Consider the following 18,547-nt stretch of genomic DNA (forward strand, 5'->3'; position numbering starts at 1 on the left):
TTTCTAGACTATTTATAAAAAGTTTAGAACTGTAAAGGTAGTGACTATAAGCTTAAGTAATTTGTTTTACTCTGTCTAATTTCCTCCATAACCCACATTATCCTAATTCCCTCATAGACCCAAGACTACCCCAAGTGGGCCAAGGGTTTAATTAGGCCGGATAAAATGGGTCCGGTCACATTCTTTGCCCTGCCAAACTACGACCTACATAGAAATCTCTAAAACGTGGTTTGAGTCCACGTACCATACCTATATTCGTATTTATTATATCTGGGTTAAGCCGATACTTATAAAATTTTAGGTATCAACAAAATGTTATATTTATCAACTTGGTACGGCCGCGGGACTGAAGGTTATGTCTTGTTTGCTCGACAAAAAAAAAAAAAAAAGATGAGTAGATGACTGGAAGTAGTTTATTTTGCGCATGCTTTGCAACAATCATAGAGTCATAAATGTTATTTAAAACAAGTTCATACTTTGAAATTCACTCTTTGCCCTTCTACTAAATAATTCGGGAAGAGGTTTGCAAATGGCTATTTGGTCAATGTGAGAATTTGTTTGTTAGTTGACAATCATATAGTCATAAATGGTTTGATGACGCATTAATTAGCTGATATATGCCTGTTTCCATGCAAGCAAAGTTCATTCCATTGGATAAATCAATCTCCGAGTTTTGTTTCACCTATTGTATCTAATGTTTTTACTTTTATTTTTTCTATTTTAATTTTGAGTTTCATAATTATTATTCCTCTTTTTTTTTTTTTTTGTTAGTCTACTGTTCTACCAATTTTATGTAAAAATTGGTGGATGTTTGGTTCATAGCTTCAGAACTATAATTCAAAATTATTTTTTATTTATGTGTGTTTTTTATGAAAAAAATACTGTAACGAGTCACGAATCATAATTCAAACTATGACACAAATCCTCATACTAAACACCTCCTTAAACACTTGAACTCGATTTTTGGGGATAGATCATAGATTCCTTGCTTAAACATTGAAAATGATAGCTTTAAAATCAATGGCAGTACAGCTTGCTTTTTCTTCTTTTTTTTTTTCTTTCTATAATTCTTTTTAGCTTTCCACTGTAGGATTAGTGAAATTCTGAATGTTAGTCTTTCGACAAGATCATATTAAATTTATAAAAAAGTATGCAAAACTAATAAAATATAATACAAATTTGACATTTAAAAGCAGAATCTTAAGAATAAAGTACTTTTTTTTTTAATCTTATAGTAAGTGACGTATTTCTTTTTATACGACCCCGAGCAGAAGTTTCTTCGCTTTTTTTTTTTTTGTTGCTTTTCCAAACCTTCTGTTGTATTCTCTATTTGCTTCCCCATAATCATATGACAATTCTTTTTTAATTCCCTCTGTAAAAATATAAAAAGTGTTTTGGCTGAGGATAAAAATATAAAATGGTATTAAAGTGGCAGTAGTGCTTCTTACATAGCTCTCTTGGTCACTTTTTCCGTTACGTATTAAGGTTCTGTTCATTTTACCGATTCGAGTTTTGATATAATTAAAAACTCTCAGAAACAATCACATATAACTTTTTTATTACAGTAAAAAGTTCTCACATAAAGCTACATCTCAACTCAAATTAAAAATTCGAATCAACGAACTAAACGGTCCCTAAATAATTAATTAGTCTAATGCATCCCTAGCGAGTTTCATATTTTCATCCCTTTTTTTTTTTTGTTTACATGTAATCCCTGATTTTCTTTTATGCTTTTCTCAATTTTCTTAGAAAAATTTTAAATTAGAAGGATAAGGCGAGAAGCATAGGTGAAGGTTTTCCAATTTTGTGCATGCCGTAAACTGTATGAATATATTTTTTTTCAGAAAAAAAAATAATAAAAATACAAGATACCTTTTAGGCAAGAAACTTGGGGGGAAAAAAAATACAAGATCTCTTGGTGTTTGGTGAAAGGAAGCAGAAAATTATATATAATTAATCACCATCACGTTGAACCTTGACTTTCTTACAACTTAATTTTTTCCCAATTTTTTTTTTTTATCTTTTCGGTTTTTAAAATATTTATTTACTTGATAAAAATGTTAACAATTGTTGATTTGAAAGGATTAAGAAAGATTTAACATGATAAAATAATGCAAAACAATTCATCATGATGACAACAGTGGTTGTGATGTGGAAGAGGGTTATATTTCTTGATCATGTGCTCTTTGAACTTTTTTTTTTCTTTAACCATTAAACCCTTGTTTTTTATAAATGGTATTAACTTTTTGACGAAACTTGACATGTGGCTGAAATATGAGTGCTTAATCGCACGAGCGGTTATTTTTCTCTATTTTAATTTAAATTTATTGGTGTTCGAGTCTTTAACTAAAGTTTTAGCGAAATAGAAACTTTTGAATTAATTATATTTTAAAAACACATCTGCATTAAAATTGAGAAGAAAATGAACACTTATGCCCTTATTAATGACTAATATACAAGTTACGTGTCAAATTCTGTTTTTTTAAAATAATAATAATAAATTGGGGTGTGTGCTATATATTTTTAAATTTAAGGGGTTAATTACTACAAAAGAAATTCAAGAGGCACATTGCTATAAAAAAGAAGTTCGAGGGCAATGTAAAAAAAAAAAAAAAAAAAAAAAAAAAAAAAAATTTTTTCCACTTCCCTTTTTTTTTTTTTCACAAAAAAAAAAACTTTATTCAGCTGTCCATTTTTCCTTTATCAACCAAATAGAATACGGAATATGGACTCATGGGAATTGTGGCATTGGGGATAGAATTAACTGAAAATAGTAAAAAATAGACCAATATAAAAAGTTTAAAAAATATATAGATTAATTTTTAGTCATAAAAATTAATAGGCTATAACTTATTAAGTTATGGTTAATAATCAGATAAGTTATGGACAAACTTGTCAAGTTATGGTTCATAGCCAGACAAATTATGAACAAAAATCGTAAATTATGGACAATAATTTGTCAAGTTATGGTTCATAACTAGATAAATTATAGACAAAAACAATAATTTAACTTATTTATTAACTTATATAAACTATTAACTTATTAATTTTAATTCATCACAAGTCTTGACTTATTTCCCTCTTTTCTCTAGAATTAATCCTAACAGCCCAGAGCATATAAGGCCGTTAAATGGCTTTGCTAGCCCATTAAGACCACTATCGGTATGGTGATAAATGTCAACATGACAAGAATGCTGATCACCATAAGTCAACGACTAACTAGGATGACATTTTTATAACTAAAAAAAAAAAAAAAATCCTCAATTATGCTTTCGTCAACTGGTATTAAGGAGCCCAAAGTCGAATTAGACTAAGTCACATTTAATAGGCCGATAAAATAGATCTTAAAATGCTAGGTTAGATATGTAATAGATCATTTTTTACCGTTATGCCGCTACCACCCGTGATGCTGAGATGACTTAAATAGCACGAATATACTATTAATCAATTATATCATTAGTGTAGCATGCTTTCTCACTACATCCATCATTAAGCATTAACTTTTTTTTTGTGTCGTTTTTCGTTGATAATAGACTTTGTTAATTTTCTGGAGTTAAGAAAAGATAGACGTATACAAAACAAAATAAACAAATAAGGGTAGTTACAATCAAATGTGTCGATGGCATTCGTCTAGGCATCACTTTGTAAAGCATATGAAAAGAGATGGCAATGCTATTTGTTTTATTGTGGAATTTTGCTAGTTAGGGCTTTAAATATTTAGAAATTAATTACATTACACGTAAGATGCCTTTTGAAATGTATTACAAATATCAGGGGATATTAGGAACAAGTCTTAGCTAGTGAATTGTTTAGATTCATGCAATTATTGCAAAAAAAAAAAAATAAAAAAAAAATAAAAAAAAAACACAATCAATTATTCAAAAAACACAAAAAGGAAAAAAAAAAAAAAAGAAGTTTCTAGCAATACCTTAACAAAACTCATTACCTACTTTTTTCTAAATTATTTTGCAATTGAGACCAGACTCTCCACATACATAGCAACAAATTCCTAGTCGTTTCCTAAATCAATTAATTGCATAATCTCGAAATTAACGAACTCATGCCTGTAAATGTTGAAGACCAATTCCTTATAAGTAGTTGCCATAAAGTATCTCGCCGCCACTCTTCCAAAATGCCAAAACAATGGGAATGCCTTCTAAGGGTCCAATCGTCATATGTTTTTTTTCCAAGAACAAGAATCTTTACCACCACCACCAAAAGAGTTGTGCAACACCCATTCCTCAATGGGTTTTGAGATATCACCATCAATGGGATGGAAAAGCAAAGCAACAAATTCATTCCACACGTCTCTGTTCATTTAACTTTTTTGCTACAGTAACAAGTTTTCACATAAAGTCACATATCAATTCGAATTAAAAACTTGAATCAACGAACTAAACGGGCCTTAAATTATCTTCATTTATTTAATACTGAGTATTTGGCAATGGCATCCAACGGAATTTCTCACGACGGAGATCGAAAGCGAGGATCATAGGCTTACTATCTGACGGCGACCAATGACAATAGCAAACGCCTTTGCAAAACACCTCATCATTACTGCCCTCATAATTAGTTCTGATTTCTATATTGATCTTAGGGCCCGTTTAGTTTGTTGATTCGAGTTGAGATGTGGCTTTATGTAAGAGTTTTTTATTGTAGTAAAAAAGTTAGATGTGACAGTTTCTAAGAGCTTTTTACTATATTAAAACTCGAATAGGTGAAATGAACGAGTTCTAAAATCATCCTCGGCAATTTGGTTTTAAAAAACAAACAACCTTGTAATCTTTAGACCTAGATTCGTAGCCAAAACCAACAGCCACAACCAAAAATAATCTACTAAATAGACATGGCTCGGGAAGAAGCCTAAACTCATTAAGTGCTGAATTGCATAAACTCAAATAAAGTGCAAAGATTGAAGCTACACAAATGATTCCATCACAATGATAAACAAAATCATGCGTGTTATCGATTGTTAGATCAAATTGAAATCCCGTTCATTTCATCGATTCGAGTTTTGCTATAGTAAAAAATTCTAAAAAACAATCACATCTAACTTTTTTTACTATAGTAAAAAGCTCTCACATAAAATCACACCTCAACTCAAATTAACGAACTAAACGGATCCTCCTTAGCATATAAATAATGAAACGGATCGATCCATAGATCTAAACGAACATACACATCATCCGACAAGCGAGAAAAACGCGCTTGAAAACAAAGGTTGGTGGGGATGAGATTTTGTGGTTAACATGATCAAGGTGCTTGGCCATGAATTTTGGGTGTTTTAGGAGCATATTTATTAGTTCATACCACGATTTACATACGCATTTAAACTGTATGATGCACATAGGAGGTATAGCCATGACATGATTTTCATCAACACACCTTCTGGAAAATACAAGTTTCTTGTCCTCTCCATTTCTACTCCTTTTTCGCATGAAAAAAATTAAGTTTTAGAAGACCATATTAAAAAAAAAAAAAAAAAAAAAAGAACAGAGAAAGGAAGGAAAAAAAAAAGGATAAACTACTTTTTAAATCACAACATCGAATGATTTTCATGGGAAGAGCACAATAGAGATTATACTAAACTCAAAACTGCCGTGTGAAAATGATTTTTTTACGTGTAAACAAATTCGTGTCTACTAAAAAAAAAGTGTAAAATTGAAATAAAATAATAGAAGTAATACAGCACCTTCGATTCCCATGAGAAAACCACTTGACTTTACAAAACACTCGAATGTCGGCAAAAAGAGAATTCTGAGTTGGAGAGGACTATTTACTCTAAATAATTTTAAAATCTTCTATTTATTTAATTTAATTTTATAAATTTACTATTTATTGCAGTTTCCGTTTTATTTATTATTTTTTTAAAAGGTTTTTCAAATTAAGAAAGGAGTTTGGTGTGTTAACCCCTCCAATCAACTTAAAAAATGAAAATCAACCTATCCAAATAAGATCGAGTTGGGTTGAGTTAGTTGTACTATAAGATAAATCTGATAATTGATAAATTAAAGGTCCGTTTAGTTTATTGATTCGAGTTTTTAATTGAGTTGAGATGTGACTTTATGTGAGAATTTTTTATTGTAGTAAAAAAGTTAGATGTAACTGTTTTTTAGAGCTTTTTACTGTAACAAAACTTGAATTTTAAACTCGAATTAGTGAAATGAACGGGGTTTAAACAATTCAAACTGAATTGGAAATTTGAGATCTTTTTTTCTAATTTTCTTCCCCTTTCTCTTTCTTGGACGTGTTCTATCTGGTCCAACTCTTCTTGATCCATCACACATATGAACGTTACACGACATACATTCCATGCAAATCAAATGCCGTCTTCTAATTTTGTACAACCAATACACTATTTCTATAACAGAAATTGAAAATTCTCACAAAAAACAGACCAATTTAAAATAAAAGATTGATTTATTCCCCCTATGCGTGCGTGTGTCCACATACATTGGAAGTCAACAAAATCATTATTTATGCTTTTAGAGCTTATATTACAAGTAAAGAGAGTTGACAATAAAATACAAAAATTATGAAACACATTAGGCGCGTTTGTAACTCGTTCTAAAATGATTTTATTTTTTGTATGAAAATAAAAATGAAAACGTTTTCAATCTCAGAAAGAAATCATTTTTGAAAATGCGTTTGATAGTTTTATCAAGAGATTATTTTCAATATAAAAAACTCATTAATGCATATCTTTCTCTCTCTGCTCGAGAGAGGAGAAAACGAAAATAAAAAATGAAAAACAATTAAAAGTCATTTTTTATTTCTCTCATCATTTTACACTAAACTAAAAAATCGTTTTCATTTCTCTTTTTTGTCTTTATTTTGGAAACGTATTCATTTTTTCTTTCTCAAAAAACATGAAAAATAAAAACGGAATCAATTCCAAACACGGCAATTATTTTTGTTTGCCATAAGAGGAAAAAAGGATTATTTTCACTGGTGTCTCTGAATTTTAGGGTCATTCTCAGTTTATCATCTGAACTTTCAAAACTCTCACTTTACCTCTTAAATTTTGAATCATTCTCACTTAACCCATTTTATTATAATTTTTGTTAACATCAGACGGAAAAAGAGGGCGTGATCATGTAGTTTTTATGTGTTTTTTAAACATAATTCTAAACAAAAAGATTACATGACTGTATTATTCTCTTTTTTTATATATGTTTTTCACAGAAATTACAATAAAAGGAATTAATTGTAAGCAATTCACAATTTAAAAGGCAAAATAAGAAATTTTAAAATTTAAAAGAAAAATTAAAAATGACCCTAAAGTTTGAAAACACAGTGATAATAATAATAAAAAAAAATCCTCTAAAAGACATGTCTTAATCAATGACAACGTGGTTTCTAGAGAAGGCAAAATATGTCACTTGGAAGAGTTTTCCCTAAGAAAATGTAGAACTACTGAAGATTTAAGATATTGCTTAACCTGTTTAAACCGCGACGATAGCGAGGAGAAATGGAGACGCGAAAACGGCGCAGAGGGACCGCGATACGCCGAGGAGAGGACGGAATTCTGTGGTCTGGCGGCGTTTTTAATGTACAGATATATATATATATATATATATAATACATGAGAAAATTAAGTTTTAGTTAAATTCAACATTTACTCCTGTGTTTTTTATATTTTAAAAGGTATCCCTTAAATTTTTAGATTATCCTAAAATTATCCCCTACCTTTTTCTAAAGAATAAAAAAATAACCCTTTAATTAATCAACATTTTAAAAATACCAAAAATAATAAGTATTATTTAGATATTATTTAGACATTAATTAGATATTAATTGTGTAAAACTTTTAAAACAAATAAAATCAAGAAAACAGAAGAGCCACCATATTTGAATGACCACAAGACAATATTAAATGTAAGGATGACACTGATTTGACAAGTACAATTCCACCAATTGTGTATCAAAGTGAGGGCGCGAGATTCTGTGTGGAGTTAGACCAATTTGATCGGTTAAGTTTTGAATTTTTTTTAAAAAATATATATAATTTGTTTTATTGCAAGTTTTACCTTTTTTCTTTAAATTTAGGTGATGTTTGGTATATGGGTTTTGTCATAGTGCAAACTCATAGTTTTAGTTTTGTTCCAGTATTTTTCTCTCATAAAAAATTTAAATTTCAAAAATCATAATCAGAAACTCTGATTTAAACCCTGGTTTGAACCCATATACCCTTACTTTCTTAGTTATTAGTTTTTAAGATGATGCTTAAATATTGATCATTAAGGTTATTTATGTCATTTTTAACAATTTGATCACTTAAAGGATTATATTTTACTTCTTTTTGAAAAACTTAGGGTATATATCGGGATAATTTAAAAACATACGATATACTTTTTGGATTATAAAAAACAAAGGGATAAATGTTGGATTTACTTAAAATGGAGGGAGTATTTTTCGGACTTTCTCTGTAATAAACACACACGTCCTTAGTCTTTCACCTTCACTTTATTGAATGAGTCCTACAAATTGGAGACCACTGATCTATATCTCAAGTCTCAACTATGGATGAATTAGATTAGAAATTTTGAATTTAAACTGTATAGTTATCTTGTTTTATCTTTAGTACTTGATTCTTATTTAGATTTATATTATGTTTTGGATTATTTACTAAGTACTTAGTTGAGTTTATCTTTTTGGTTTTAGATTTCTATAAATAGCTTGGTGATTGTAATTCTAATTAGAATGTTTGATGATAAAAAAATATTGAGATTTCAGTTTTCACTTCCTGAGTCATTGTTTTCCATCTATCTCTATTTTCCTCTTTTAGTTCTTTTCTCCAATTGATTCTATTTTTCTCTCTAAATTCTCTTTATATTCTCTAATTCTGTTCCAGTTCTACATACGCTTATAAGAAGACTACTAATAAAAGATTCTCAGCCATTTATTTAAATAATAATAATAATAAAGTACAAAGTGTCCTAGGCACAACAACATACAATTATTATAATAGAATATAATGTAATATAATAAAAGCCCAAATTCTTTACAAATAAACAATTTTAAAGACCTAAATTAATTGAACTGAACAAATACGCGTGACTGGCGCTTTTCTTCAAATTAGGTTTTAGTTAGTTCATATCTAACAAATTAGATAAAATAATTATCCCACTAATCCTAGTGCAAAGGCATTTATTTATACTTGCTTCAGTTCTTTATTACCTCCTATCTAAGTAAGCTTTTGAGAAAATATTGATTCAGTAACACTTTTTCACTATTAATCTCACTAACCACTGCACATATGTTCTAGCATTTTAGCTTCAAGTATTCTGATCAAAATATATATCAAATGATTTCTTTTTTTAACATAATAGATTCAATTTTGATTCAAAGACATACTAATGCTATAAAATTTCAATATTATCATTAGTTTGTTACTTATACATACTTGGAAGCTCAAGAAATTTCAAATTCAAAACCATATTTTTACCATTTTCAAAGCGATCTTGCAATTATCTAAGGACATTTCGCCACATTACAAACCCGTATTTTGTTTCATTTTTTGTATATTTATCTTATTGTTTTTCCTTCTTTTTCATTTTTTATGTGAATTTTTAAATAGGCCATTTAAATAATTATACGTGCATTTTTTTCATAACCCCTTCCAAATAAAAGAATCAACTATCAATTATGTTTTCTCTTTCGATGTGTGGACTCAAATGTTAACCATGTTTCTCTCTTTATAAAGTTGTATAAATCAATTGCATGGAAGACTCCCTATGATCTCTACACGTGCCATCTGATCGATAAGAAAGTATTAATCAGCATTAACTAATCGTCACTTTCCTATAGTTTCTTTAGTGAGTGCTTTCATCAAATGATGCATGTGGGCTGGGCCATTCCCATCCCAAGGGGTGGCCCGATTCGGCCTGGCCTGGTCGGGAAGAGATTCACATGGAGACTATTGCTTTCCGGGAATAGAATTCTTTCTATGTTAGCTAGCGGGGGCGGGCTTTCCTATGGTAGTCCCGCTGCGGCCTCTGACCGTCCGTCCCGTCTCATCTTGATTTGGCTATAAGCCAGCCATGTTAGCTCCACATGATAGCCTTTTTCTAAAGGCTAAAAAGGCACTCTGAATGCCATTATATATTCTGTTTTATTAATCGAGGTTTTGAAATATCTTATTCAAATTAAAATCCTAGTGGGCCAAACCCAATATAAATGAAAAAAAAAATTAAGAGAATATAAAAAATTAAGTGGACGTTTAGTTTATAGATTCAGAACCATTCTCGTTTTACGTGTGTTTTTTGTGAGAAAAAAATACTGTAGAGAACCATGAATCATGATTTAGAATCAGTGACGAATACAAGAAACAAACGTTTACTAAGAAAAAATTATAGATTCTACTTGTTTAAATACCCAACTTATTAAAAGTACCTCTTTTAAAAAACTCTATCCTTTTAACTAGTCGTAGTTTAAAAGGTAGAAATATATTGATTAATATTAAAAGGTAAAAATACAAGGGAGTATTCTTAAAAATTGCCCATGAATTAAGCTTTTATATGTAAACTGATTAGATGAAATAATGAAAGGGAATTTTCTCAATTAATTTGCAAAATTTAATTGCACATTGTGGGATATTCTTAGAGATTCTCAAAGGACTTTCCAACTTATATAGGCTTAGTTTTTGACTTGTTCATATATCATAATCATAAGAAATACCATGTCTAAGCTTTATTTTTAGGTGCTTCCGCTGAATTTTGTGTTTTGTTTTGTCTCTTTAGTATCTATGTATATTCAGCCGACAATAAATATGCTAATATATAGTAAATATGAACTTAGAATATACAAAGATTCGTGTGTCCTCAAGTTTTGGTCAATCTGCTATGATGCAAAAAACCAAAAGAGAAAAAACAAAACCGTTCAACTTGGGATATAATATAGAACCTTGAAGCATTTTGATATATAATACTTGGCGAAGAATTTTTTTTTTTTTTTTTATATTTTCTTTTTCACTCCATTTATATTTTCCCCTTAATTTATATTATCAATTTTCTAGTGGAGTGCCTAGGAAAGAATCATTGTATATAGTATAATATTTATCATTGTTAGAATAACTATAATAGTGGTAGTACATCCCAATCATATATATGACAAGTTTTGCTTTGGTGATCTGCGCCAGAACACTATTTATTATCCAGTCAACGTAAACCATTAGGATTTACACATATAAACCATACAAAATAGGTTCGTGGCAAATTATAAAAAAATCATCAACTACAACTAGGATAATCTAGTGGAAACCAAAACCAAATCGTGGTTCCCAATTATCATTTTAGGTCATGTTTACCAAACCATTATAAAATAAAATTTCAAAGAGTATTTCTAGCGCTTACTTATATGTAGAAAGTGAAGTAATAGAGAAGTATTTAAGAAGTATTTACACGAAATGATCATTTTTACTTTCTATGTTTAAGATATGGGTTTAATTCAACAATATGTCCATTTTATAGTTACTGATATAATATAATTTTAACTATATCATTTTTTATCTGGGTGGTTGTGAATTTATATGACTGAGTTATTTTACAGACTTATATGTAAATACAACAACTTGTGGACATTCCTTTTCTCATCTATTGTAAAATATGCAAATATGTAATTAACTCAATAATAAAATTATACGATTTTCTTTTTAATGTTCACTAAACTTAGCAATAGGAATCTTAATTATCAACTTTAACTATTAAAACAACATATTACATAATTAAATAATCATTAGCTTATAATATGTAAATTTATGCGTATAAATAAATATGTTCATTTATTAATATTTAACCATAAATCAATATAAAGAGGAAAGCAAAGATTAATATTTAATTTTCTGATTCCTTATATTGAATGGGGCAAACTAAATTACCATATATAAATTTAAACGTGATTAAATAAAAAAGGAAAAAAACTGAAGTGACTGACTCAATTTTATATAGTACTCAATTATGTTTGTGTCTTATATATGTTTATTATTATGTTAAATATGGAGAGGATTTAAACTCGGATTCAAATTCTTTATCTAATTTTTAGTATCTTAATTAGTGTCCAACTAATTAAATCACACCACTTCATCTTATAATAAACACAAAAAAATTAATTAAAAAATAATTTAAATTTTTTACATGAGATAACATGATATGATTAGTTAGACACCAAATAAGACAGTAAAATGGGGCAGTGAATTTGAGTCCTTTAAACTCTACACCTAAAAGTATAATTAGGTGTTTATTTACTAAGAAATCATGTCTGCACCCATGATATATGTCTTGATATATAACGTGTTTCTCCTGAAAAACCTAGTTAAGCAAAGTAAAGTTAATCAATTGCTATATATTCTTAACAGATAAAGCATACGCCTTATATATGTGAAACTTTTAATCTTTTGCTTTTCCCTTTTCAAGTCTTTATCAATCGATGATTCTTTGATAGGCAAAAGAAGTGAAAGAAAATATATCTTAAAAATTTTCAAAGCATTATCTGATTGGACGAAAAATTCAGTGCTCCACCTCAGCTCACGAGCGTTGCAATTAATTATTAAAAGTTTGACATACGTACACACACATATTATATGTGTGTTTATATATATATATATATTATATATATGTGTATAAAAGCACAATGCTTAAATGAAAGAAAAGAAATTGGTTGCTGTCGTATAGAATGACGTAAACTTGAGTCTTATTTTGATTAATCAAATCTCAATGTTCTTTTTTTTTCACTAAAAAAGTTCAAGATCTTGCTGAATCCACGGATATATTAAATGTTGTTTGCTAATTGGAGAACTTTACAGTTCAAAATTCATATGGATGAGGCTGCACGATTCTCAAAAGCATTAAGGTTTTATAAAAGTATGTTATTATATATTAAATAAGAGTTGTTGTGATCCACAATACCCTCTCAGCATCCATTTTTATTTTTTAATTTAAATAATATAGTACTTTTGCATGCAAGTAGCCAGTACTCAAGCAAAAATTATTTGTAAGACACCAACTTTCATATTTGGTTATAAAATTGTGGACTTAGTTACGTAATTAACAACAATATATAAGTCATGGTAAACATCACAAAAAAATTTATACCACGAACATCATGAACAAGATTTCAACTCGTGCATTTCCTTGTTTCTGTCCATTTTTGTGTCCCTTAATATCACGCCACATCAATTGATAAAAAGTTTTATAAGTTAAAATATTTTAAATGTGACATGACGTTATTAGGAAGACACGAAAAGAGATATGAAAAAAGGAGCTTCACACATATTGTAACCCAATCCTATGAATAAATTAATCAAAATTCTCTAAATTCTAAAATAATGACTCCTGTTTTGTTCTATAACCTTTTTACCCTAATGAGTTATTATTTTCGTTTTCATGACGCGGCTCATTTTCCATGTATATATATCACATATATAAACTTTTCTATAAGGTACAAAAAAATTAATATAAGAAAATATTAGGTGCGTTTGGAATTATTTTTAAAAATATTTCTGCACGTCTTTTGAGGTATAAAAACGAAAATTGTTTACAAATCGCATTTGTTTAATAAAAGTTTTGAAAACGGAAACGAAAACAAAAAACAATGAGAATGATTTTTGTGAAGAAAGTAAAAAACAATTGAAAGTTGTTTTTCCTTTTCTGTTTTCATTTTCTAGTACTTATCAACAAAGTTATATTAAATAAATAATCATTAATTACTAATTATATTATATATTAATCAATAATTAATAAATAATATACTTAATAACTAATAAACATATAGTAATTACTTAATTATTAATTAAATATTCATTTATTACTATTAAGTTTTTAATTTTATTAATAAAATAATAAATAATATAGTAATTAATTATTTAGTTAAAGATTAATTGCCAAAAATTAATTATATAACATATTACCAATAAAACAAGTAATAATAGGTTATTGAATAAATAATTAATAATTAATATATCAATCATATATTAGGTTAATTATAATCAATTAATTAGTAAATGGTTGGTAAATAAAAAATAAAAAGTAATTACTCAATTAATAATTACTATTAAATTATAATTATCAATATGTAATATTCTAATCAATAATAATTAATAATTGATAATTAGTAATTAATCATTATAAAAAGAATAATTACCAAAAATTGATCATGTGATATATCAAATAATAGATTATTAAATAAACATTAGTAATTAATTAACTAATTATTTAATTATGTAACTAAACGTTAATAATTTAAGTATTGAACGGAATATTAATAAATTATGTATATACTAATTATTTTTCTTAATACACTAATTAATTACTTATAATCTAATAAATATGAGTACATTACTAACACAGTAATTATTTATAATTAATTACTAATTACTATTTTTTAATTACTTAGCACATTAATTTATTATATATATAATTTAATTACTAATGTACTCACTAATGATAATTTATCCATTATAATTATATTATTAATATATTAATTTTTATTTGCTAAATAATTATCAATTATTAATTACTTAATATATTAATTTAAGATTATTAATTTCATATACTCAAAACAAACATAAATATAACCAAACACGATTTCACTTTTTTATTATGCTCAAACCAATCTTTTGAAGACCACAAAACATAATTTATGAATCGGTTTCAGGAATGATTTTTAAAACAATCTCATTTTCATCTTTGTACCGAAAACAAAACCATTTTGAAAATAATACCAAACGCCCATTAATATTTCTCACTCCTCAGATTCGTATACTGTTTATTGTGGCATGCATGATTTTAATTTGATTTCTCATACATATATATATATATATATCACACATATAATATGATATGAATATATTATATAGATTGAGATTGCGCGTGTGGTCCTAATATTAGCAATGATGCCGACATGGTCGGCCTGATCGTGCTATTTAAAAGAATAAGACAGAACTATATACACATATATAATTAATATACACATATACACTATATAAATAATATACACATATACACTACATATATATGTGCACCTACACACATACATATATGTGTGTGTGTGTATATATATTACAGTAAAAATATGCAAATTACTTGCATATAAAACCGGGGTTTTGACCCAAAACACACACAAGTACAACCTCACCAAGTAGTACTGTACTAGTTGTAGTACTTTGTTGTTTCAAGTCAAAAAGTACTTCAAAATGGACAACAACCTTAGTATTAATGGTCCTTCAGGTGCTTCAAACATCAACAGAGAAGTAGATCATGAAATCATCAGAGAGCATGAGCGGCTGCTTCCAATTGCCAACGTGGGACGGATCATGAAGCACATCCTGCCGCCGAACGTGAAGATCTCGAAGCAATCGAAGGAGACGATGCAAGAGTGCGTGTCGGAGTTCATCAGCTTCATCACGGGCGAGGCCACCGACAAGTGCCGGAAGGAGAGGCGGAAGACGGTCAACGGGGACGACGTGTGCTGGGCCTTGCAAGCCCTAGGGTTTGACGACTACGCCGGGCCTCTTAGAAGGTACTTGCATAAGTATAGGGAAATGGAAGGAGATAGGGCTAATCAAGAAAAGGCTAAAAGTACTAATGGTCATCATGAATTAGGGAATAATGATTTGAGGTTGAATAATAATCATGATCATGATCTTCGAGAATATTTGGTCGACGGACGACGTCGTTCCGAGGATGATTCCGATCGTGTTTAGTACTTCAGCTTTGGAAGATACTAGAAGTTGATCAGCTAATTATCCCCCACACTTCAATCTTTTTCATGATAAAGTAGCAATTTAACTCGGATCTCGAGTTTTTGAAGGTAAAATAATTTGATATTTGACGCTATGGGATAGAGTTTTGTATGATGCTAAAGTAGTAGAAGTAGTACTAATTGCAAATTCCTTATAAGGGGGATTAAGCAATTAGCTATATTAGCTAGCTACTATAACAAGCTAGACAATTAATTAGCCTTAGTTTAACCATGATTTTAATTACTGATGAACCTATTATGTTGTAGACTCCGCTTTTAATTTTGCTACTTAATTTGGGAATCTCTCTCTCTCTCTCTCTCTCTCTCTCTCTCTCTCTCTCTCTCTCTCTCTCTCTCTCTCTCTCTCTCTCTCTCTCTCTATTAGTCTCTCTCTCTCTCTCTCTCTCTCTCTCTCTCTCTCTCTCTCTCTCTCTCTCTCTCTCTCTATTAGCTTTAGCTTTATTATATTTTTCTCATATACTAATTATAAATGCTATGTGTTAAATTTGATATCTCGCGTTTCATATATGCGCTAACCAGATATTGTTTTAAAGCATATACTAATTATAAATGCTATGTGTTAAATTTGATATCGCGCGTTTCATATATGCGCTAACCATATATTATTTTAAAGCTCATCACACTTTGATAATTAGCGTCTTGATATGATATCACGTTCATAATTAGGAACTGCTAATTAAGTAAACTGAACTAATTGTCCTGTATATAAGGCTGTCTAATTTCCATGGTTAATATTAAGGAAATAACGATTTCATGAGTTTCATATTCTTCACCGATATTGTTACTTTGGTGAATCGATCCTCTAGAGATATATATCTTGCTCCGATCTGTTAATCAGTATTTGCCTACACCGAACATACCGGTCGAGAGGCATTATCTGTAAAATGTTGAGTAGAGATTGAAGATTAGAATATATATATATATATATATATATGCATATAAATGTGTGTATATAATAATATACGTGTTGGGGTTTATTTAACATTTCTTTGTTTGGATGGACCACCATTCATTGGCTAAGATACCACGCTACAAACTATATATTAAAACAATTCTTGGGTATATACGTTAATGTTCATTCATTGTATCAAGTCACTTCAATAAAAAGACAAAAGATATTGCGAGTAAATTAAGGAGTTTTAGCTGGCTAGGTTTTTACTTTCTACTTTCTAGAGTTCTCCCGCTCTCTTTCTTTCTTTCTTTTTTTAAATATACATTTTTTAACTTCAATTCTTTCGAGGTATATGAGAAATATACTTCCTTCCACATTAGGGTTTCTGATTAGGGTTTCTAGATGAGTTTCTTCACAGATGTAAGTAGCTAGTGTTGTTCTGCGTTTAAGTCAAGCATCTCAAATACCAAAAGTACTAGGTATACATATATATATATATATATATATGGAAAAAAAACTGACATTTTTATAAGCCTAAAGTAATATACATGAACTCACACGTTATATGTATAATGTCAGATCAACATATTCTCTGATTATAAGCATGTTTAATCTCCATAATATATTTGCTGCAAATTTACAAGTATTAGTGTTTAATTTCTTTTCTCGTTTGGTAATCGATAACCCGTTAAAAATCATCTTAATTTTTGAAATTTTCACAAAGACTATATATATGATCACCTCTTGATGCCATCAACTTACATGGATAGATGTGTGTGGACGTGTGTGTGAATGTTATTCCTAATTTTATGAACCTCAATCTACAGTAAAGCTTCTAATTCTAATACATTAGTAATAACTTCTGATCAAGAACTAAGGTGTATCCACTACAAGAATTTGAATTTGTTGTTACCAAAAATTTGGTAACCAAAAACCCTACTTTTGGTAGCAAAATGTTTTTGTTACCAAAAAATTTTAGTAGCAAAAAGTGCGTAGCAAAAAGTATTAGTTACCAAAATTTTGGTAGCAAATAATTTTTGCTACCAAAAAATTTTTTAGTAACAAAATGTATTTGGTAGCAAAATATATAATATTCGGAGATCAAAAATTTCGGTAGCGAAAGGTTTTTGGTAGCAAAAAGTGTAAGCTTTAGGACCTGGAAATTTTGGTAGCAAAATATATTTAGTAGCAAAAAGTACGCGATTCAGTCACCAAATATTTGGTAACAAAAGGCATTTGGTAACAAAATTCATGAGATTTAGGGACCAAATATTTGGTATCAAATTGTATTTGATAGCGAAATGTATAATATTTGGTGACCAAATATTCAATAGCAAAAAGTATTTAGTAGCGAAAAATATGAGATATAAGAACCAAATTTTTAGTAGCAAAATGTATTTAGTAACGAAAAGAACAAGAATCAGGTACCAAATATTAAGTAGCAAATAACTAATTTGTTGCTACCGAATTTTTTTGGTCACCAAAACTGAGACAGATTTATATACCTATATTTTTAAAAAAATAAATATATAAATGAAATACCAAATATTAATTTAAAAATCTCTAAATATTTTAATACATATTAGAATCCAAACAAAATACTAAAATAGTCATACTTAAACAAACCCAAACACTTATGCAAATATTATACTAGTAAAATCTTAATATTACAAAAATTAATCGCTCTAACAAACTGAGGCCGGTGGTGACGGTGGCGGAGGATCTTTACTTCTTGGGACGGAAGGTCCAGGATGATCTGATGGCGGATTTATCTGTTGAAGTAGCTTTTGAATAAGCTCATGTTGTTGCTTCATTAGAATTTCCATATCCGACATACGACGTTTGTTTTCCTCAACTTCATTTTCAAGCTTTTCATATCCTGACCCTCTAGATTTGC

The 18,547-nt window shown here is 28.9% G+C and overlaps 1 protein-coding gene across 1 annotated transcript; it reads left to right on the top strand.

The window, feature by feature from the left end:
• Positions 1-15,189: 15,189 nt before the first annotated feature.
• LOC21406308 (nuclear transcription factor Y subunit B-1) lies at positions 15,190-15,701 on the top strand. Its single transcript, XM_010099999.2, has one exon. The coding sequence runs from the start codon at positions 15,190-15,192 to the stop codon at positions 15,697-15,699; it is 510 nt and encodes a 169-aa protein (XP_010098301.1). The 3' UTR covers positions 15,700-15,701.
• The last annotated feature ends 2,846 nt before the right edge of the window (positions 15,702-18,547 follow it).

This window comes from Morus notabilis, unplaced genomic scaffold (assembly GCF_000414095.1).
Source record: "Morus notabilis unplaced genomic scaffold, ASM41409v2 Scaffold156, whole genome shotgun sequence".
Lineage (NCBI taxonomy): Eukaryota > Viridiplantae > Streptophyta > Magnoliopsida > Rosales > Moraceae > Morus > Morus notabilis.